This window comes from Phoxinus phoxinus, assembly GCF_949152265.1.
Source record: "Phoxinus phoxinus genome assembly, chromosome: 23".
Classification (NCBI taxonomy): Eukaryota; Metazoa; Chordata; class Actinopteri; order Cypriniformes; family Leuciscidae; genus Phoxinus; species Phoxinus phoxinus.
The window spans coordinates 14173764-14196692 of NC_136898.1; the positions used below are offsets into that span (position 1 = coordinate 14173764).

The following is a 22929-nucleotide window of genomic DNA, read 5'->3' on the forward strand; positions in this document are numbered from 1 at the left end:
CCGAGTTGGGAAACTTTACAAACAAACAATCTTTGTCAAAAAGAGAAAACGGCAATTTAAATAGCAAAATGCAATACGCTAAAATTCAATGGTAGCCTATATTGAAATCATATTAAATCTGATATTCTGCTTTATTTTCACCAATGTTGCTAGGCACAACACATTTGTGTGTACTGCATGTAAAGAAAAACCTGACATGTTTGTTAGATAAAGTAATAGTAATTAGTCATGCTTAAAATCACGAATTTCGATTTTTTTTATCTTATAGTGTCATATTATACTACTAATAAAAAACATGTATTTAACTATTTCCTGGAGCAGCTTACATGTTATGGTTAGTTCAAGAGTAGCTAATTATATAAACATGTGATGTGGTGTGTAAACACTGTCTAAATTAATAAGTGCCAGTATAGCCTACTAGACATCAGATTTCCAAAATTGTTGTATGTAAAAAACAAAATGGCATTTTTTTACATAAATAGTCTATCATTAGTCAGACAAAGAAATGAAACCGGCACTACAAAAGTCTAGAGGAGTAGACTAACTAAAATACCAATGAATCTTGAGGAAGCAAACGTTTCATGCTGCTAAACTGGTATTTCAGCTGTATTGGGTAGGAGGTGTCAGCCATTGATATTTTTGAAGGGTTTCACAATCCTAAAATGAGCAGATCACATTTCGAAACTCAAGTTCCCTATTGCTGAGTGACTACACAATGTGTAGTTACGTCTATTATCACCTTGATTGGACTCAAATAGCTAAACAGAAATGTAGATCCTCAATTCCTTTTTTATGCAACTGACAGACAGTAAACAGTAAAAACTTTTACTCGGAGTAACATTTACTCTTTTTCAGCAGAGCAGTTTACATGGTAAAACACTGATAAAATTTCAACTGTACAATATAGGCGAGTGAATCCACAAACACGCCCTTAAATCACACAAAGAAGTAGTATATATTCAGAAATATATGAGTGAGGTGATCCCTCACCTCATCTTTGGGCCACAAGACCATCTGCTCTGAAAAGGACCCCTATTAGCTTAAAATATTATATATACATTGATTAAGTGTCTCAGTCTAAGCACACTGATTCAAGATCAGTTTTCCGCTTCGGTACATAACCACTGAAGGAACGCTGAGATGTTCATAAGCTGTAGTAAAGACCCAGAAGAGAAAGAGCTTTCGCGTTGGTGTCAAAGGTCACGAGGAGCCCTGTCTCTTTTGACTGACCACTCGGAGCGTCTCGAGCTGCTGCGCTCGCTCGCTGTGGGCTGTTATCAGGTTCCGGTTCTCTTCCGTAAGTATCCTGTATTCCTCCTCCAGTTGTGCAAACTCCATCGAAGCCTTTTCGTCCTCCAGCAGCTCGGCCATGAGCTCTTTCCTGAGAATGACACACACGTATATAATAAAATTGTATACATGATCATTCATTACATAACTTTTTTAATGACTGTAATGATGATATGAAAGGTGTGTGCTAAAATAACAGATTATGTGGCTTGGGTGTCACACACATGACTACAGGTGGCTGTTCCGTGCCTGAAACTATTTTATAGGAAGTGAATCTGTTGGCACTATAGATTTGGGTAGCTGGGTTGAAACAATGTCAAACAAAACATTTTCATTATAGACAGAACTGCAGAAGTCTATGACCTGTCTGTGCTTTGTTTCTCTAGCTCACAATGACACTGAGTCAGCGGGTGATCCATTCTGCTTTGCCCTTTGGACCAAGTTAATCGTTCGAGCAGGGTTGTAGTGTGGTGTAATATGGATGTTTAAAATGTGGGGGGAAAAGGGTTAAAAGTGTCTATAATCACACAAGGATGAAATACATCAGAACGAATGGTTAGGAGTAATACATCTGCAGAAAATGTACAGAATTTATTTACAGTATATTCCTGAACAGCTGAGTTTGGCACTTTATCTGAAATCAGTGTATCTGAAAAAGTTCATGCGTTCTCCTCCTTAAGAAAAAAAAGCAACCGAGAAAGAGAACAAACACTGAACATTTTCAGTGGCTTTTAGATGTCAAGAGATTGTGTGTGTTTCCCTCCATAAACAATCCAGCTTTTTTATTCTGGGTTATATTTGTGTGTGTGTGTGTGTGTGTGTGTGTGTGTGTGTGTGTGTGTGTGTGTGTGTGTGTGTGTGTGTGTGTGTGTGTGTGTGTGTGTGTGTGTGTGTGTGTGTGTGTGTGTGTGTGTTCCTGTTCCACCTCATCCTAAAGGTCCTCTATTAGACTGAGATCTGGTGACTGTGGAGGTCATTTGAGTATAGTGAACTCACTGTCATGTTCAAGAAACCAGTTTGAGATGATTATTAATAATAATAATTTGTTACATTTATATAGCACTTTTTCTGGGACCTCAAAGCGCTTCCATATGGAAGGGGGAATCTCCTCAACCACCACCAATGTGCAGCATCCACCTGGATGATGCGACGGCAGCCATATTGTGCCAGAACGCACACCACACACCAGCTTACTGGTGGAGAGGAGACAGTGATGAAGCCAATCAGTGTATGGGGATGATTAGGAGGCCATGATGGACACCAGGGGGCAAATTTGGCCAGGATATACCCCTACTCTTTTTCAAAGGACATCCTGGGATTTTGAATAACCACGGAGAGTCAAGACCTCGGTTTAACGTCTCATCCGAAGGACGGTGCTCTTTGACAGTATATTGTCCCCGTCACTATACTGGGGCGTTAGATCCCACACAGACCACAGGGTGAGCGCCCCCTACTGGCCTCACTAACACCTCTTCCATTTTGATTTGTACATGATTTGTAGATTCTGCAGACCTCGGTAACCAGTGGTTATTTGAGTTACTGTTGCCTTTCTATCAGTTTGAACAAGTCTGGCCAATCTTCTCTGGCATCAACAAGGCATTTTCCCACAGAACTGCCACTCACAGGATATTTTCTCTTTTTCAAACCATTCTCTGTAAACCCTAGAGATGGTTGAGCGAGAAAATCCCAATAGATCAGCAGTTTCTGAAATACTCCATGCCACGTTCAAAGTCACTTAAATCACATTTCTTCCCTATTTTGATGCTCAGTAACTTCAGCAGATCGTCTTGACCATGTCTACATGCCTAAATGCGATGAGTTGCTGCCAGAGGCATCACTAGGCCCATTTTGAGGGCTTCAGCCCCCCCCCAAAAGTCCGCTCATCCCCCCTGAAAAATTTGTACGAATTTGTGATCGCCTCAGTCCCCTTTAAAACTCCCATGAAAAAGGTGCGAGGCTTCGGTTCCTCCTCCTCTTTTAGTCTGCCTCATTTTCCATGTTATCTCCATGAATGAAAATGAGAAATGTAGATCTTTTAAGTGAATTTTACTGGACAACTGTAGAGTTAAAGAAATGATAAAGTGTTTAAAATATTGTGTAATAATTTACCTTTTTCACCCCTGATGAGTTTGCATCTCTGCATTTAAACTGCTTATAAGAGTAAATGACAAAGACAGAGAAACATCATGTGAGTTATTTCATTCAACTAAATATTGACCCAGCAGGTGATTGTGACACACACACACACACACACACACAAATATATGCCCTCATTTGGGGCTGATCCCCCCAATTCTGAAATCCTAGAATCGCCCAAACTTGCTGCCATATTATTGGCTGATTAGATATTCGTAGTTATTTTTGCTATGTGAATGTTAAAAAAACAAAAAGCCCTGTATACCACAATACAGTATGTCAACTCTTGTCATGATTACACAGGCACAGTGCATGACTATCAAGGAAACTCCAGACAAATGCAGCTTTCATCAATGATCTGTCTGTTCAAAGGTGTGTGTTTATATGTAAAGGCTACATACTGTATCAGAATATATCAGGTGAATCTCAGTAACAGATTGTGTTACTTGTGTTAAAGCTTACTTTCTGTCTTCCAGCCAGGCGATTTCATGTTTGACCTGGTTGAAGTCATTGGCCATCTTGCAGTGGTCTTTGTACACTTCTATGGACTCCTTTAGAGACCGGCACGGCAGCACCGGCTGTTAAAGGTATAGGAACATGATGACATTATTACATGTAAATAAAACTGTAAGCGTTTTATTTTTCCTAATACTTCAGTACAAACCACAATTGCTCTTTTTAAAGAGTTTAGCTAAGAGTGACTGGGGATAAATTGAGGAACTTCGTTTTTTTTTTTTTTATGATGTTATATTTGGATTGTCTGCTACATCCTGGAATATACACACAATCGTCATACAGCCTGACAAGAAGGTTCCAATCGACAGATGAAACACAATATGTGGAAACATTAGTGAGACGCTTGACTTTTTTTTAATTCCTTTTGTGTCAGGAACTTCTTCTTTCGCAATGACTCACGGCACAGTCCTACAGAATATCATCCACACGACAAAGCGCTTCAACTTCTCCCAGTTTTTCCCCTTTAGTGTGTGTGGGTGTATCTGTGTATTTGCATATATGTTAACCCAGTGTGTGTGTTTTTTCAGATAGGACAATTTCAGGTTTCAGAATCTTCCTTAAACAGTTCTTGTCACATTGAGCGGCACTGATATTCTAAACACCACGTGGCATTGATAATCCATAATCATATCATATATCATAATATGACAAACCAAATTTGAATGAAAACACTATAATTTAATGAAAAAATAAAATATTTCAAGATTGATAAACAATAGATTGATATAATGTTGACAGATGTTTTATTTACACACTACTAGTACTCAGTGCAGTTCATGCCTCATAATGAATGTAAGCTCTCAAAGAAAGCTTTCTTTCATAGAGAGAAAAAAACCTGTCTGTGAGTACTTTATATTAGAGACAGAGACATTTGTCTCAAATGTCACATTTGTGTATGAATAATGTACTAGTTATGAGGAAATGTCAAACCCAACCCTTCATGCGAGCATGAAACAGCATTCCCAACCCATACTTCCGTAATGTAGCATATATTTGAGTAAAACAATACAATATATATATATATATATATATATATATATATATATATATATATATATATATATATATATATATATATATATATATGTAATGGGAAAAAATTGTATAGGCCAGCCAAGGACATTGATTGGACTGTGAAAAGTTAGACATCACCCGAAAAAGAAAAGCAAGTTATCACATTATGGAAACAAGCATTTATTTTTCATACATAGATTGTCCAAAATAAGACCAAGAATTTTATATTAAAAACGATGAGTCACAAGGCCATAAGAATGTAAATAAGTTCAATTGATTTCCTGTTTACAGTAGTGAGAACTTTAAAAGTAACCGATGCCATCTTGTGGTCTTACAGAAGCATTGCTAAAATATTCTCTCTTTGAGAAAGTTTGATCCATGAAATTAACCAAATAATAAATTGTGTAACAATATGTGAAAATAAGAAGGATAAAATGTCCTCAGCCAAGGAATCGACATCAATGAACGCTTTTAAAAGGAGAGTTCACTCAGTCAAAAATGTTAATTTTGTCATCTGTCGTGTTCCAAACCTGTATGAATTTATTGCCTCTGTTGAACACAAAATATTTTGAAGAATATGGGTAACTAAACAGTTTGTGGTCCCCATTGACTTCCATAGGCAAAAATATACTATGGAAGTCAATGGTTTCCTACAACTGTTCGGTTAAAAACATTCTTTAAAATATCTTCTTTTGTGTTCACCAGAGGAAAGACATTCATACAGGTTTGGAGCATAAATTATATCAGAATTTTCATTTTTGTGTGAAGTCTGTGAACTATCTCTTTAAGGGAGCAGTATATTATTACCATGTTGTTTATGTTGTCTGGGTGGATTTGACACTATTCCTCTCTGATTTAGCTTCTTTCCTCGTGAATCTTACATGCAGGAACAATTCACTGCACCCTGACTCACAAAACCACCACTTACTTACTCACACTCTCTCTCACTCACACTCACACACACACACACACACTAGCATTAATATTAAACCAGTGCATTAAGCCTTTTTCTGCAGTTTTTTCTACGCCAAATGTCACACCATATATGACCCCAAACCATTATTATCATATACAGTACACCTTTAGTTGTGATATATAGTCAGATACACAATATCTGCAGCCAACCATCAAAGGCTTATTTTAGCTGTATTCTCTATGCAGCAGACTCTGTAATTGTATTCCAAGCATACAGCAAAATAGATTATTAATAACTTTACCTGCAGGCGTTGCTCAAGGTCAGGGAATGATGGAAGGGGATCCTCTGCATCTTTCAACTCTGTGAGGAAAAGAAAGCCAGATGAACATGTCTGGTATGAGAATGCTAATGTTTGAGATCTTTATTCCAAGGCCTTAGTGGTGACATCTATATCCATCTAATCAGCTAAATCATACCACAGTTCACATGACACCACAGTATGTCCAGTTAGCTGTTTACACTGATCTAGGTCCAGTTTCCTAAAGTAAACATTCACATGGTTGTTCGCCTAGAAACTGGTTCCGGATCAGTGCGAAAAGCCAAATTCGAACACCACCTGTTCGACCATGGAGTCTAAATCCTAAACGGACAGATTGAAAGTAACTATCTCCCATGTTCTTCGCAATGACTTGTCTGTAACGAGCACTCTGACAGACAGCTTGTCTGTACTGATTCCCGCCATGCCAGCTATGAGCTGCAGTATGTCCACGCGAGAATCCTCTGATGCAGCCAGCTAAAAACAGGCCTGTTTACAGTCATGCATCAGCCAAACGGCCAATTAAAAGATATATATACATTGAAATTTGCAAGGGTATTATCTGAAACATGATATGCACATTATTCCTGCAGAATGTGGCCAGGTGGGGATGAACATGGCAGTTTAATTTTGGCTGATTGAATGCATTGTTTTGAATTTTTGATTTAGTTTTTATTTCACTGTAAAAAAAAAGAAGAAGAAGAATAAAACAAGAAAGATCAATACGTTATGACAACTTATGTTTTTACGTTGCTTTACATCGTCAAAAAAAATTATAAGTTATAAAAAATTCCACTAATTTTCTTAAGTCAGTTTAATTTAATTTAAGTTAAAATGACTTAAACATCCAAGTACTTCAAGTTGTAACATCCAAGTTATTGCACTTAAAAATTGTAGGCTGCAACTTAGTCATCAATGTAATTAGTTATTTAGTGTAAAATATACTCACACATTCTTCTATAAATACAAAAATAGCTGCTAAAATTAATCACAAAGCTATAGTGATACATCATATTATATTGTGTGTGTGTGTGTGTGTGTGTGTGTGTGTGTGTGTGTGTGTGTGTGTGTGTGTGTGTGTGATAATTCATTATTAGTTAAGGTTAGTTTTGGAGTCATGAAAATGTATTTGATTTTATTTAGATTTTTGTTATTAAAAAATAATTGTAATTTATTTTAGCTTCAGTTTTTCCCAGATATAGTTATTATTATTTTATATATCAAATTATTATTGATTATTTTGCTATTATTTTAAGTTTCCTTTTTAGTTCAGTTTTAAGTTTAGCTTCTGTTTTTCCCAGTCATGTTCATTTTTATTTATTTATTTGTTTACTTCAGTGAAACTACATTTTTTTCCGTTTTCATTGTATGGTTTCATTAGCAAGTGACTGTAGTCAATTACACAAAAGATTGGTCTACATGCTTCAAAACTAGTTTGTAGGAAATTATGGGAAAGACAGATAAATATAGTGTGTTTATGTGTTGGGTTCTATTTGTGTTCCACTTTTGGGAAAGAAAGAAAAGGACGCAGGGCAAAGTAGTGACGAAGCGTGAAGCATAAATGCTTTTAAATTTAGGCCAGTGTTCTAAAAGCAAATGAGTGAATCATGCAGCAGTGAGGTATTAAAACAGAAACCTGATGCTGCAATGCCCAGGCAGCAGCTGCCATCAAAGCATTTGCCTGAATAGCTGTAAAACACTTTGACAGCACTGTTGACTTTGTGGCTAGGTAGATATTTTGTTTTTAAGATGCCAGAGATCAACTAAAATAGAGGGGCACCTGTTTCTTTGTAAAGGATGGCAAAAGTTGAATTGATCCCACATAAGAGGCTTTAGGTGGGTTTTACTCGTTGCCATTTTAGTAGAAGTCACGCATCGCACGGACCGAGCAGAGCGAGGGGACGCAACTCTATTTTAGTCTCTCATTCACAGTGACTCTGTCAAACACATGATGTAAACATCTAAAACAATCATTTTCACATTCCTATTAGATGCCTTGCCTGAGGTTTCGTTGAGGCTGAAAGCGATTTGTACTTCAGGTTTATCTGCAGAGACTCGTCGAGTTGAGGTGATCATTTATTCCTAGAAAAAGAGCAGATTTGGATTAAACAAGGGTGGATGTAAACCTTATATGGTTTAACCTTATATCCTCATATATGATTAATCTCATAGTATGAGATCAGCAGCCTTTCAGGGGGTCGTGAAAAGGTTTCATCATGTGCCCAAAGTTGCATCAGGGATTAAACAATTGAAGATAAATCCTCTTCCAGCCAGCAAATGAGATCATACTTCTAAATTGGTTGCACAGGGTTCCTTATGAAATCATAATTGTGTATGTTTATAGTAATATTATGCATATTTACTAGTGCTAATGCTGTATTTTATAGCTGAACATTAAGGAAGACACAAGTCCAGTCATGAAAGTGTGAAAGAGGCTACAAGCATAACTTGTTGGCTACTGTAACTTTACTTTGTTCAAATTAAAAGATTATTCTCAAGAAGTTTAATTTGTTTCATATGATAATATGAGACAGTAAAACCCCTTACCTGACAACAGAAACGTATTTACAGAAAACTCTCTAATAAAAATCTTAAAAGAGTCGCTCAGCAAAAGACACAGAGCTGAAGACACTCCATTGAGAAGCCTGTAGATCTTCTTGACTGTTAATACTGTAAAAAAAAAATCACATTAAATCAGTCATAATCCTTGTAGTGTAAACTGAGAAGCAAGAAGCAGGTTCACAAAACACAGCCGAAGTAAAGACAGAGCTTCAGCAGGAGGCTGTCAGAGTGGCACTGTGATTCTCTGTGTGTGTGCTAGACGAACACCAATTAAATGGCTCAGATGGCATGACTTTACACTAGAACAATGTCCACCTCTCCAATCAGCTTTGAGTGACCCACACATTGACAAGAACAATGCAAAGGTTTGCAAAATTTTCATTGTGTGTGTGTGTGTGTGTGTGTGTGTGTGTGTGTGTGTGTGTGTGTGTGTGTGTGTGTGTGTGTGTGTGTGTGTGTGTGTGTGTGTGTGTGTGTGTGTGTGTGTGTTTGAGCACTGATGTTTTTTTGCTTTTTGATTTGTTTTGTTTTTTATTGCAAAACGATAATCATTAGTGCAGGCATTCAGTTGTGTACATCAAATTGTTTAAAACAACAGTCACACAGAGAGAAAATATAACAAAAAGAAAGAAAGGATATTTAACTAAATAAGTAAAAAATATCTATCTAATAGAAATATAGGAATAATATCTAATAGAAAAGCTATCTAACCAGATTTATGCATTTTGTTTGTCTGTTGTGTCATGTATGACTATTTTGTATTTATTTTTACTATTTTGACTATTTAGGCTACATACATGGTAAATATGGTATTTTAATAAATAAATAAAAAAGCTTCGCAAATTTCTGGAAATTATCTGTAATTTTGATCGCGAAATTATTTATGAATAATGAATAATACATTACATAGCCTGCTTTTTTCAGATTTTCTTCTGGGTGGGCACTTAATCGGCGCTCCACTATCTCGCCTACCTGGATTAGTAATCCGTGTTTCTGCTCTCTGCTGCTCCGCCTTTTCTTTCTTAGCTGCATGCTTCCAGTGCGCTGCAGCCTCACCCTGCATCAGTCTAATATCCATCTTATCTGGTTAAAATGGCTCTTCACGTCCCCAAAGCTCCGGGCTTTGCCCAGATGTTAAAGGATGGTGCGAAGGTAGGGCTGCTGAAACCGTGTTTTGCTCGTATTGTGTTGTTTTTAAGAGTACGCGCAGTGACTTCCCATAGATGTTTCTAGAACATGGGCCTCATGCCGTCCAACGACCGGTAAAACTACCAGACGCTTGAGACTTCAGCTGAATATTAACGTTTTGCACAAGGTCGTAAATAATATTAGGGTTTCATGAATAATCGTAGATTAGATAGTGAATGGGTTCCGTTAGAAAGTAAATTATGTATGAAGTTAGCATGTTAGCTGAAAACATGTGCCACTGACAGACACTCCTCACACTTCCATCACTCATCCAAATGTCTTGTAATCATAACGTTACAGTATTCGAAAAGGAAAATGCTTTTGTTAAACTTCAGAATTACAACACTATATATTTTAAATCTAACGTTACAATTTAATTTTTCTTCTATAAAAATGCCGTTTTGTGCGGTTCCTCATTCTTAATTCGTTTTTTTGATATGCTGATCAGATCATTTAGTTATTGTATTTTATTAGCACTATAACAGTTAACTTTTTAAAGATTCAGCGTTTTCAATTAATCAACTTTAGTACATTCTAAATATTTAGCGTTTGAGATTTATTTATTTTATTTTAGATTTTCACTCCTATAGTTCTGACAAATGTAGTTTTGATAAGCATCAAAATATTCAACAGATATCAAAAATATTATTATTTCTTATCCATCCATTTTGTTGTCTTTGAATGATATAGTAAGGGTGTGCAAATTATTATTATTATTATTTTCATTATAAAATTAATACACAATGAAAGTAAAATTGGCCCCCCTTTTTTATTATGCTAGCATGAACATGTCAACTTGAATGGCTGATCTCTCACTGCCTAGTATTTAATTTTGTATTTGTGTTGAAATACTTTTAAAAAAGAAAATCAGGATGCTTGCCACTTAATTTTGTATTTTAAAACCACTAACAAACCCCGCATGCTTTATATTTTCAAAATATGAAATGACTTTTGTCTTGTTTGTTCTTCACAATCAGCACTATTCGGGTCTTGAAGAGGCTGTTTACAGGAACATCCAGGCGTGCAAGGAGCTGGCACAGACCACAAGAACTGCATATGGACCCAATGGTGAGGCTAATTTGTTTGTTTAATGTGATGTCTTGGACCTTTTTTTAATGCAGAACTACTTGATTCTGACTGGACTGTGCATGTTCATTTAATTTTGTACAGGTATGAACAAAATGGTCATCAACCACTTGGAGAAACTCTTTGTCACAAATGACGCTGCCACTATTCTGAGAGAGCTGGAGGTAAATATTAGTAATTGTGATAAACACATTAATTGAAGGTGCAGTAAGTGATTTCTGAGAAACGCTGTTGAAAGTGGATCAAACCGAGAGCTAGGGCTGGGCGATAAACTATCGTATCAAGATCGCAATAAAATTTATGTTGATAACGATGATAAGCTCTGGATATTTTTTTACTCGATGTGGATTAATCTAACAGCCCATCACACAGCAGAAATAAATGCGACAACAGCCAGTCAGTGCATGTCTCTAGTAAGGGATTTCTGTGAATGAATGGCATGGTTTTGTCTGTCTGATACACAATCTCACACACCAGTGTTTTCTGCATCTGCCGTCTCAATATATGAGGACATGAACTTAATTTCCAGAGACGCTTTGAGTCACTTCACAACCTTTTCACCCTTTAATTTGAGATAAACTTGCATCAAATTCACACTGAAACATAAACTGAAAGATCTTCATGACAAACTGTCAAAAATACAATTTTGGTTTAGCTTCAAGAAATTATAATAGCAATATATCATTACTGTATACTAAAATGTACTTCTAAAAGAAATAATAGACCTAAGTGGGAAGGCCTGAAAACAGACACAGAGGATGCATTGTTTTTGCACCATACTTGAGTAACATCAGTTTGTGTGTTTCACAGAACAGAGGTGTGCTGTTGTATTGTTAGCTAGCTATAGTAACAGGACATTTGTCCAGAGCTGCAGTGCTGCTTGCGACTAACAACAAACTCTTGCTTGAATATACTCTTGTGTAGTTTATTTTTAGTTCTTCCTTGTCGTTCGTTTTGTCTTATTTGCTTTTTCGCAAAGCTTTACCGTAAAACTTAAAATAATAGCCCGGGTTTTTATTTTCCCAAAACGCCGAACTGCACCGGCTTCTATTTGAGACAGGCGTCTATATGAGACAGGCCTTTTAATTTAGTGTTGAGATGTTGTTCATTGAGTCTAGGCCTAGAGATAACAATCCAAATAGCATAGACGGAGAGCATTGCAGTAGGAGGTTACCACATTATATTACGTTTTATTTATAATTCGAATGTGTTTAACAAATCAGTTAATTAGCCCTACTATTACCGTATGTCTAAAGGGGGTCGCACACCGGACAAGGAGCGCAGCGTCGCGTCTGACAACTCGAGGTATCACACTCCGGACGCGCACTTTGTCAGTTTATGGCCAGCAATATTGTTATGTTTAAGGACATTATGGAATTATGATCATGTCTGTGCTATGTTATGATTGTACTGTACAATTAAATACAATCGTTGCTTAGGGGGCTTTCACACTGGTAGTTTGGTTAGGAACGGGGCATGGTTCGCATGAAAAATCGCTAATGTGAACGCTGGAGCTTTCATGCGGAGCCGGCTGCGCATTGGGGTCCCGAACCCGAGACTACCTGGAGGAGGTAGTCTTGAGTTCGGTTGCTCCCGAACCGTGCCGCGGCTGAATTAATTGAGAATGGTTTTCAGAACCTGAAAATCTGGTAACATAAGCAATTTTCATTCAACCAGCTGATTTCTGTAAATGAATGTAAAACTAAATGTATATTACAGCACAGGGTGAAGTCAGTATATACATTATAACGATTTGAGACAAATCAATGTAAATTTAATATAAAACTATAACCCTTTCGATTATTGGCAGCATAAAAAAACAAAACGATGTGACAGCCATGGGCTGAACAATACAAGTTACCGGTAATATCCATCGAGCCTATGAGCTTGTTGCCCGAAACACATCAACAAGAAAGAATGAAGGCTACCCTGTAAAACAACTGCAATCATGCGATACAAAATGACCCTATTCATCACTATCATCATCACCTTAATCTTCAACTACAAGTTAATTGGCGAATTCCTCCTCCTCATCGCTCTCCTCCTTCTCCCTCTCCGGCCTTCGCTAACTCTGCATGCCTTGCTTGCGCTAACAGCCTTCGCCCAGATGCGCAGGGCTCTCTTGCGCAGGCAATCTGCACCATAGAACTGGCTTAAACTGATGATCTGACGGGTTTTAGAAGATCAAATACAACCCGAAACAAAAAACAGACCAGGCCTCTATTTGAGACCGGCCTTTATTTATCCGAACCTGTAGCCACACCAGGCGTGTAAAAGAGACGGGCGTCTATTTGGGACTCGGCTATTATTTTAAGTTTTATGGTATTTCGTTTTGCTGAACCTATGATAAAGAGACATCCACTCTTGCATTGCATGTTCATGCATTTTGCGGGCGGAGCAATGAAGGGAGGGTTTGTTTGGGTTGATTTCAAATGTCAGTAGTATTTCTCAGAAATCACTTACTGCATCTTTAATGCTTATAATTTGGAAGAATATCTCCATTTATTGTGTCTATTTTTCCCTCCTCCAAGGTTCAGCACCCAGCAGCCAAAATGATCGTGATGGCATCCCACATGCAAGAGCAGGAAGTAGGTGATGGCACAAACTTTGTGTTGGTGTTTGCTGGGGCTCTGCTGGAGCTTGCAGAGGAGCTGCTGAGGATGGGTCTGTCCGTTTCAGAGGTCAGTAAACAACACATCTAATGCAGTATGTCACTATGCACTAATTTTCATTAATCAGAATAAATCCAATCTGATTTGAGATTCAGAAAGTTCTGTTTATAAGAAGTCTAAACGTTGCGATCTGCATCTGTAAAAAATTAAAATCCATAAAGTTGAAAGTCTGGGATAATGCCTCCAGAGATGATGTGAGCGTAATTGTTGTTTTTGACATGATGGTATGTCTAAAAAGAAAGCTGACATTTATATCAGGAGTTTTTTTTTTTTTTTTTTAAGCAAATATGAACTGGTCATTCAATGAGAATGAATAAGACCTAAAACATATGTAATCATACACATTACGGTGCTGCACATGTGCTCAAGGTATTTTTGAATCTGGTAGAGAAAATAGTCATATTTAAGCGTTTACATAATTCATTTTGTCCTGTTGATTGGATCATTGCAGGTCCACCCCTTCAATCTAATCAAAAAATGTTTTGGATCCAGCTCAATCAGATCAATTTAGGTGTTTACATGAGAGCTTTTCAGTCCAATTGAGCCATCAATCCAATTATAAAATGAATATTTTGGTGCATGTAAACATAGATACTCTCAGGAACGAGGTTTTCATTATCTTTTAAACTAGTTTAAGAAATCTTTAAAAAATTTAATCGTGTATTTTGATAGTCTTGGCATATTCCCAAAGTTTGGTTCTCACAATAAAAACGTATGTAATTTAAATTAATGGTTGAATGATTATTTTATAATGCGTTGACCTTGCAAGTTAATGCCAAGTTATGAACTAATATATCATTTATTTACATTATAGATAGTTTATTTGCCTGAGATGATGATTGTTGATTATTTATCCCAGGTGATTGAGGGCTATGAGATGGCATGTAAGAAAGCTCTGGAAATTCTGCCCGATTGCGTCTGCTCGTCTGCTAAGAATCTGCACGATCTGGAAGAAGCCACGGCCATGATCCGCTCAGCCGTCATGAGCAAACAGTACGGCAACGAGGACTTCCTGGCCAACCTCATTGCACAGGCCTGTGGTAAGGCATGAACTCTTTGGGGTACTCTGGAAAAGTGAAATTTGTGATATAATTTTAGCGGTCATTTTAATTTTATTATTATTTATTTTACAGTCTCTATATTCCCCGAGTCTGGCAATTTCAATGTTGATAATGTAAGAGTGTGCAAGATTTTGGTAAGTATAAAGTTTAATAAATAAAATTTAGGCCATTGCTAAATGATTCCTAGAGTGCCTGTGGGTCAGTTACATTTTTTTTTTTTTTTTGTAGGGCTGTGGACTGAACTCTTCTACTATGCTTCATGGGATGGTATTTAAGAAAGAGACCGAAGGAGACCTCACATCAGTGAAAGACGCAAAGATAGCAGTGTTCTCCTGTCCGTTTGACTGCATGACTACTGAAACCAAGGTAGAAAAAAGCGAATTGAATTAGATTAAATGTATTTATACTGTCTACCTTGTGTCTCTATGGCTGGACAGCATTTTCTTTGTGTGATGTTCAAAAAAGAGCAAAAAATCACATTCTCCTTTTTTATTTATTGCTGTTCGGGCTTTCTTCCTTCAATATTTATTTCTGATGATTCATAGGGAACAGTACTTATAAAGAATGCAGAGGAGCTAATGAATTTCAGTAAAGGAGAGGAGGACCTGATGGAGCTCCAGGTGAAGACTATTGCTGATTCAGGGGCCAATGTGATTGTGACAGGGGGTAAAATTGCTGATATGGCCCTTCATTACGCCAACAAGTACAAGCTTATGGTGGTCAGGTGAGAGAGAGGAAGATCCATCCCTTTTTTGTGCAGCTTGATTCAGCATTTTAAATGAGAATTTAGCTATATGTCTGATATTTATGAACGCTGTTCGTTCTTCACCAAGGCTGAATTCGAAATGGGACCTCAGAAGACTATGCAAAACAGTCGGAGCCACTGCGTTGCCCAGATTGGTGAGTTAATCTTGATTTTCCAGGCTGCATTAGAGCTCTACTTCACTAGTGCCACTTGGTGTGAAGCAGTGTTTTCGTGATAAGCCAGTTTGCATCATTATGTTTGCTCTGTGTCGGTGTTTCTGTTGTTAATTTTTCCTCTGGACAAACAGACTCCCCCGACTCCAGAAGAGATGGGACGCTGTGACAGTGTTTACCTGTCCGAGGTTGGAGATACGCAGGTTGTGGTTTTCAAACATGGTGAGGAAAGACTGGAGTAATGATGCTGAATTGAATATTGAATATTGTTGTTTGGTCTGGCAGTGATGTATCCAGACAGCTCATGCCATCTCACTTCTATTTCTAGATAAAGATGATGGTGCCATCTCTACTTTAGTAATTCGTGGGTCCACAGACAACATGATGGATGACATTGAGCGTGCCATCGATGATGGTGTTAACACCTTTAAAGTCCTTGTCAGGGTGAGCTAGTAAATTCACCACTAATCCAATCCACTAAATCATGAAAAAATCTGACTGTAACAGAACTATGTCCCCTCAGGATGCACGTCTTTGTCCAGGTGCCGGTGCCACTGAAATTGAGCTTGCGAAACACCTCACCTCCTATGGAGAAGTAAGTAAATAAATCTAATTTTCTTTTGCTGTTGGCACACCTTAAACAGTGTAAATAATTTGAAAACGTCCTCTAAAGTCTTGCCCAGGCCTGGAGCAGTACGCCATCAAGAAGTTTGCAGAGGCGTTTGAAGCAGTGCCCCGTTCTCTGGCTGAAAACTCTGGCGTGAAGGGCAATGAGCTGATCTCCAAACTCTATGCCACACACCATGAGGGCAACAAGAACTATGGCTTTGATATTGAGGTGAGGGGCCCGCAGCAAACGCTTGCTTTGTAAGGGCTACAAGTATAAACGGCAATGGGAGAAGAGAAGCTATTTATAATTTAGAGGCTGCAATCCTGAAATAGAGAAGGTCCCTAAATCATGCATTTTAAACAATAAATTTAAAAGTCTAAAATTCAGGTTTTATACATTAAGGCTACAAAAATTTTCTAACTTCTTTCACTTTTCTAACTTTAGTTAGTGTGAAATGTTGCTTTTTGAGCATAAACAAGATCTGCAAAGTTACAACACTCAAAGTTCAAAGCAAAGGAAGATATTTGCTTTTAAAGGGCACCTATTATGACATTTAAAATGTTCCTAATGTTGTTTTGGGAGTCCCCAACAACAGTTTTACATGCATGCAATGACAAAAAACACTTTAGTTGTCGTATAATATGCATTTATTTTTACCTGATTTGCTCACCGACTCCCAAATGAATCGTTCAACGACTCATTTTTCCAAACCCCTCCTTTGCGTGACGCTAATCTGCGATTGGTCAGATGACCCAGCAGTGTTTACAGAGATAATACTTATTGTTTAACACGGAGTACAATGATGCTTTTATCAATTAAATCGTGTTATAATAATGATTATAGTCCACTGATTTGTAGTTTGTAGTAAAAAACTAAAAAATAAGATAAAGAATTTAATGTTATGTTAGCGAGCATAGCCCAGAGTTCATATTGTAAAAGCACAATCAGTCTTTGTTTGCATTAGCCCGATGCATAAACATAACGTTTAAAAAAAAAAAAAAAAAAAAATGCAGTTATGTTACTACGAGGTATTACTCTATTCTTTAGACAACTCCGAAAACAACGACAAACACTTCACATATCTTAATACAATTGTCATTGAAGACCTAGAAGCTAAACGGTGCTTACACAACAAACAAAATAATTATTAAGCATGCTACATAAAAGCAACAATTAATAATAACACTTACAGGTTGTGATACGGAGGAGGAAGCTGATGCAAATACACTTGGAACTGAACCTTCCTTCAATATCAGCGGCTCGCGAATCCAAGTTTGATTGCATTTAAGTTGGTAAAGCAATCGTCTTCAAAATGGCGCGAACAAAGCACAAGGCTCGGACTATACTTCTGTGGTATAGTTGTATATATGAATTGTAGCCACTTAGTCTTCAAATGCTCCTCCTTGGGCAGATGAAAAAAGTTGTTTTTTGAGTCGCACTTCAGAACACAGCGTTTCGTCGCCCTGATGTTTTCAAGTTTTCCCTGGCCTTGGAGCGCAATAAGTGGGCGTATCGTATTCAAATAACTTGACAAGTTGACGTCATCTAGTCAGAGAAAAAGCTTCGGTCTTCTAACGATTCATAAAAATGACTCGGTCGACTCTTACTTTTGAAAGACAATAACTTTATATACGGTGCACTTTCATATTTCAAACTTTGCAGGATGTTTTTGTTCACTTAGATCTATGTTACACACTACATGAAAGGTACATTTCAAAATTCCATAATAGGTGCCCTTTAAAGAAAAAGACTACAACAAACGGCTGGTAGGGACTACACGACATTCCTCCCGGGTTAGTGACATAACCAACCCTAAAATGTACATAAACCTGTAAATTACAGGAAGGTGTTTACGTAGTGTAACGAGTTGTCAGGAAGAAAAATAGGGATACCGGTAGCTCACAGCTAAAGTTATTGCAGAGGCCAGACAGACTCACGGAGGCGATTGGCATCTTACAACTCGCACTTTATTCCCCAATCGAACTCGTGTAACTGTCTGTCACACGTTCTACCGTCCACAGCGTTACTTAATAAACAAAATAAGATTAAAATGAGCATCTAACAGAAATAACACATAGGCCTAGGGCCTACAATAGCGCATAGGCCTACAATACAATACAGACTGCAGACAGTTCAACAGGGAGCGTGCAGCTCTTAAAGGGGCCACACCTTTTTTCCACTCGAATGCCGAATGGTCGCTGTTGCGCTGCCGTCTCTTTGTGAGAGACTGGAGAAATCAAAACAAATAAGTTACACAAACTCACAGAAAAAACACACAAAGGGCAAAAAATTCAAAATTTTGAGTTTTTTTATTTATAATACAGTCTATGATATATACTGACAGTTAAGTAACAGGATAAAGGGATCTGTTCTACTGAATATTATCACGATTTCAAATGTTACATTGAATTTATAGTTAAAAGGTATTGTGGAAGATTTTCCCGAATTTTAGAAAAGAACCGCCCTCTCCACTTTTTGAAAAAATGCACATGCGCAACACTCTACCTGCTCCCGAGAGGGAACGCTATTAAATTTATCCTCGTGCACGCTCTGTTTACAAGTTGCTGTCGGCATGGCTCATACAAGCCTACTTTTAAAAAGAAGATTTGCACCTTTTCCACGGTCACACATTGGAATTATCAAAAATCAACACACAAGAGTTTATAACATTTCAGCGTGATACCTTTTACCATTTCGTCATAAGGCTACTTTAGACAAATTGAGATGTTTACCATGTCTGCGCGGTGCGTGACTTGTACCAGGGCTAGCATCGCTAATCATAGCTTACATTAACTTTTAGTAGCAGTCATTTTAAATGGATTTCTCCAAATAGCATGCCAAACTGTACCTGTCCAGTAGAAACTTTGCGACTGAGGCATCAGTGGGAAGCCCAACCTGTGCTTTTAGCGCACGCCAGCGTGTGAAATATTCTCCCAGAAACACTCTGGTCTTGTTTTCTTTCTTCAGAGGCCTTTCTCTTCTTGTCAAACAATTAGTAGACACTTTTTCTCTTGTGCCCCTCAGACATTTAAAAAAAACCCGGTGAGAACGGCGAGCTTCAATGAATGGCTGAAACCGTAGTTCACCACACATATACACCTGAAAGTGTGTATGCGCAGAAAGCGAAAATTACCTAGGGACGAGCACGTATGTAAACATATCACCAGAATGATTGACAACTAGGACCAATAGTCTTGATGATCCACCCGGAAAAAGAAAATCTTCCACTATACCTTTAATAAACAAGTAGTTAATATGTAGTAACTTACAATTTAGATCCAATATTGACGTTTTTGTTCTATCACACCGCTCGGTGTTTTGTTTATTGAATGATTCAGTTCATTTTGAACAAATCGTTTTAATGAATTACTCAATGATTAATTTATTAAGACGGCCATTTGCCGCCACCTAGTGCCGGTTTAGTTTCATGTTAACTTTTTTTTTTTTTTTTTTTTACATCAAGCTCATAAAATTATTTATTACAGTTGTAATCTTGCAGTGTAAATTATTTAATTTGATTGATAACAGCCCTTATTATTAAAAATGGATGTAAGAATTTGACATGAAAGATAAAGCATTTAGTAAGGTTTAAAAAATTGTCCTTTTGTGGATCGCTTTGTTGGGGCTGGGTAGGGTGGTATAAAATGTAAAAATGCAGTTTGCAACAACAAAAATTCTATGATTAAAAAAATATATATATATTGTCCTTTTTTAAGGTAAATAACGCCCTGGGGTGAAAATTACAAATATGCAGATTTAAGTATGTAAACGCTGATGAGAATATTGCTTCAAAATAAATTATCTTTACTTACGACAGCCACCATTTAAATGTTTTTATATATATATATATATATATATATATAAAAAGAGTAGAAACATAATTATGTCATTAAAAATGTATTATATCGTTATTATTAAAACTTCCTTATGTGTGATTTAAATGTAAGTAGCCTACAAATAAATAAATTTTAACCTTTAATATTAGAATGATGTACCAAGCTGGGTTGCGAATGGTTTACAGCATTTTTTTAAATGTATATTTTTTTCTTTGAAGAAATTTTTCTATGCACTGTACCTGATAGGCCCCAACTTAATCAATATTGAATCAAATTGTCTAAGGTTTTTTTATTTTAAGCAAATGCATTTTAGAATGCTTAATTTACATGTAAAAATCATAAAAAGGGTCTCATGGGGGACAATGCCACAGACCCCCCCCCTACAACAAATTACTTCGTAACCATGTCACCTTTTTCACCACTTTTGAGTTTGCAGGTGTGTGATTTACTGTTTGAATTATGGCAATGTTTTCCTTAAGGTGTTTGTAATTGTTTATATCATACCTGCAAACTCGTCGCATTTCTAAAAATGCAAATAAAATAATTTATCATTTTGAACTCATCCCTTTTCATAATAATGGTTTAAAGGCTGAAATGTAAGGTTTTATCATTTTCTAAAACTTTTTATTTGAACTTGTATTATGTTATCATAAATGTTGCTCTATCCTACCCATACGGTAATAACTGTATTTGTGCAGGTCTTAAAAAAGGTCTTAAGCCTTCAATTCGATTTTAAAAACTCTGCTGAGACCCTGTTAATGTGTTATTGATTTCGATGTACTTTTTAAACCATTTAGGGAGAGGGGCCTGCGCTGAAGGACATGTTGGAGGCCGGTATCCTCGACCCATACCTGGTGAAGCACTGGGGCATCAAGTTGGCCACAAACGCAGCCATCACCATCCTCCGTGTGGATCAGGTTAGTGCTTCACTTTACAACTATTTGCATATCATTACATTTCTTATTCCATCCATATTTATCAATTCAGGTGCTTTGTTAGCTTGTTTTCTTTTCTGGATTATAATGTGATGTGTGTATGCCAGATCATTATGGCAAAGCCAGCAGGGGGACCCAGAGCCCCCAAACAGCAAGGACACTGGGACAAGGACGATTGGGATGACCAACCAGAAAAATTTGATACACATCATTGATAAGAAATCAAAATAATAGCAAAGGTGCACAAACAAAAAGCTACTGTTTGGAGTGCTTAACCACTGGAGTGAACCGGGTTGCATGAGCACTGTGTGGAAATTCACCTTGAATTTGTTGTTGCAATAAGTTTAGTCTGACTGCAGTCTTTACATCACAGATAACAGTTATGCTGTTTTAATTTGTATTAACACATTGATAAATATTAATTCAGATGGTTTTTATCCTCAAACTTTTTAATTGGATAATTTCATCCTGAAAACCAAGAGATAATGATTGGACTGAGTATAATGGTTGTTTCATAACTATCAGTTTAAGGTCTAGTTTTGCACTTCACAAGCATCACTAACTTCAGTCTCTGTGACACTTTGAATGTAATCTGGGGATTTTGGTCCAGGTGACTTGCATGCCGCATGCACTAAAAACACTTTTTCCTCAGGATTTTCTCCTGCTAACGTTTGCACTGCGCTCAATTGCCTGTCTTTACTATTTTTGTCTTTTAAGTGTCTGATTATGTCTGCTTCTCCTCCACAGATTATAATGGCCAAGCCGGCTGGTGGACCCAAAGCTCCACAAGGAAAGAAGGACTGGGATGAGGATGACTGATGTCACTAGCCTGTGTGTCTCTCTGTCATCGTCTTAGCTTTTCAAGTGTTATGTATTTAATATCTTGCCCCATTCTTTTTGTATTTTTTTTTTTAGGAGAAGCCATCCACATTAACACTGAGTGGCTCTGAGCTGTTTTTCTTGTCCCAATAAAGGCACTTGAGCTGTCAGCATCCTTGTTATTTTTTTTATATATATATAATTCTTGGTGAATAACAAAATGCAGCAAAATTGCAACCGTTTGATATTCTTGAAAATTACAGCTATTATATTTATCCAGTTAAATCAACACAATGACTCTATAATATTGGGTGACCTTGCAGCACTAATTTTGTGCAGATTGGATTATTATTGTGCTGAGTTGATTCAATCCTTTCCCCAAAAAATATAGGCCAATTAAAAATATATGGTTTCTCAGACAGGGTTTAGATTAAGCCAGGATTAAGCCTTAGTTCAATAAGGACATTTAAGTATCTTTATAAATTTGTAAAAATTGTAAATATTACTGCTGTGCATCTTGAGACGTAGTGCGAGTGTTTCGTGGAAGTCCACTCTGGTTCTATCAAAATCTACATATATATACAGATTTGCTAATTGTTAAGTTGGCACATACTAATTATTTTATGTTTATAATAATTTAAAATTGTATATGCAATTTATAGATCTGTGTTTACTAACTGTTATTGGGGTGCCAGTATTCAGAAAGATTAAAAATCTGATTCATTATGAATGCAAAGGTAATGAATCAAAGCCAGTATCATTGTAAATCGATTATACATCACATCCTCCAGGTAAAAATGGTAACCACCAGAGTTAATGTTTTGCTTTAGTTCATACAGTCTATGTTTTAATTATTATGAGAAATGCTTCGAATCTTTCTGTAATTAATTGCGTGTAGTGTGTACGACTAACTAGTCACAGCACTTACATATTGTTGCCCTGTTGTTTGATTGCTATTCTATTTGTAAGGCGCTTTATCTGCTAAATTATTATTATCATTAAAAATGATTCACTTATATTATAACTAACAAATAATAATTGTTACATAATCAAT

General features: G+C 37.0%; 2 protein-coding genes across 3 annotated transcripts; one reads left to right on the forward strand and one right to left on the reverse strand.

Annotated features, from left to right (window-relative positions):
* Nucleotides 1-120: 120 nt before the first annotated feature.
* Nucleotides 121-9796, reverse strand: map3k7cl (map3k7 C-terminal like). Its single transcript, XM_079598760.1, has 6 exons — nucleotides 9723-9796; nucleotides 8736-8858; nucleotides 8189-8270; nucleotides 6174-6232; nucleotides 3889-4004; nucleotides 121-1381 (listed from the first exon to the last, which is right to left on the reverse strand). Exons 3-6 carry the CDS (start codon nucleotides 8262-8264, stop codon nucleotides 1201-1203), a joined length of 432 nt encoding a protein of 143 aa, XP_079454886.1. The 5' UTR covers nucleotides 8265-8270; nucleotides 8736-8858; nucleotides 9723-9796; the 3' UTR covers nucleotides 121-1200.
* cct8 (chaperonin containing TCP1, subunit 8 (theta)) lies at nucleotides 9687-22045 on the forward strand. Of its 2 annotated transcripts, XM_079598758.1 has the most exons (16): nucleotides 9704-9902; nucleotides 10916-11006; nucleotides 11109-11188; nucleotides 13556-13705; nucleotides 14556-14736; nucleotides 14830-14891; nucleotides 14986-15123; nucleotides 15303-15481; nucleotides 15591-15657; nucleotides 15810-15897; nucleotides 16004-16119; nucleotides 16199-16270; nucleotides 16349-16513; nucleotides 20919-21038; nucleotides 21164-21295; nucleotides 21804-22045. In XM_079598758.1, the coding sequence occupies exons 1-15, from the start codon at nucleotides 9843-9845 to the stop codon at nucleotides 21269-21271; spliced, it is 1677 nt and encodes a 558-aa protein (XP_079454884.1). In that variant the 5' UTR covers nucleotides 9704-9842; the 3' UTR covers nucleotides 21272-21295; nucleotides 21804-22045. The 2 variants fall into 2 exon arrangements, with proteins under 2 accessions (XP_079454885.1, XP_079454884.1); XM_079598759.1 differs by lacking the exon at nucleotides 21164-21295 and having other exon boundaries at nucleotides 9687-9902.
* The last annotated feature ends 884 nt before the right edge of the window (nucleotides 22046-22929 follow it).

Excerpts from the sequence above, each read along its gene's own strand:
- cct8 (XM_079598758.1), top strand. The coding sequence starts at position 9,843 with ATGGCTCTTCACGTCCCCAAAGCTCCGGGCTTTGCCCAGATGTTAAAG. Across the intron at positions 15,124-15,302 it reads GCATGACTACTGAAACCAAG|GGAACAGTACTTATAAAGAA; the intron begins GTAGAAAAAAGC and ends GATGATTCATAG. Across the intron at positions 15,658-15,809 it reads CCACTGCGTTGCCCAGATTG|ACTCCCCCGACTCCAGAAGA; the intron begins GTGAGTTAATCT and ends CTGGACAAACAG.
- map3k7cl (XM_079598760.1), bottom strand. The coding sequence starts at position 8,264 with ATGATCACCTCAACTCGACGAGTCTCTGCAGATAAACCTGAAGTACAA. Across the intron at positions 4,005-6,173 it reads ACCTTGAGCAACGCCTGCAG|CCGGTGCTGCCGTGCCGGTC; the intron begins GTAAAGTTATTA and ends TACCTTTAACAG. Across the intron at positions 1,382-3,888 it reads GCCTGGCTGGAAGACAGAAA|GAAAGAGCTCATGGCCGAGC; the intron begins GTAAGCTTTAAC and ends TGTCATTCTCAG.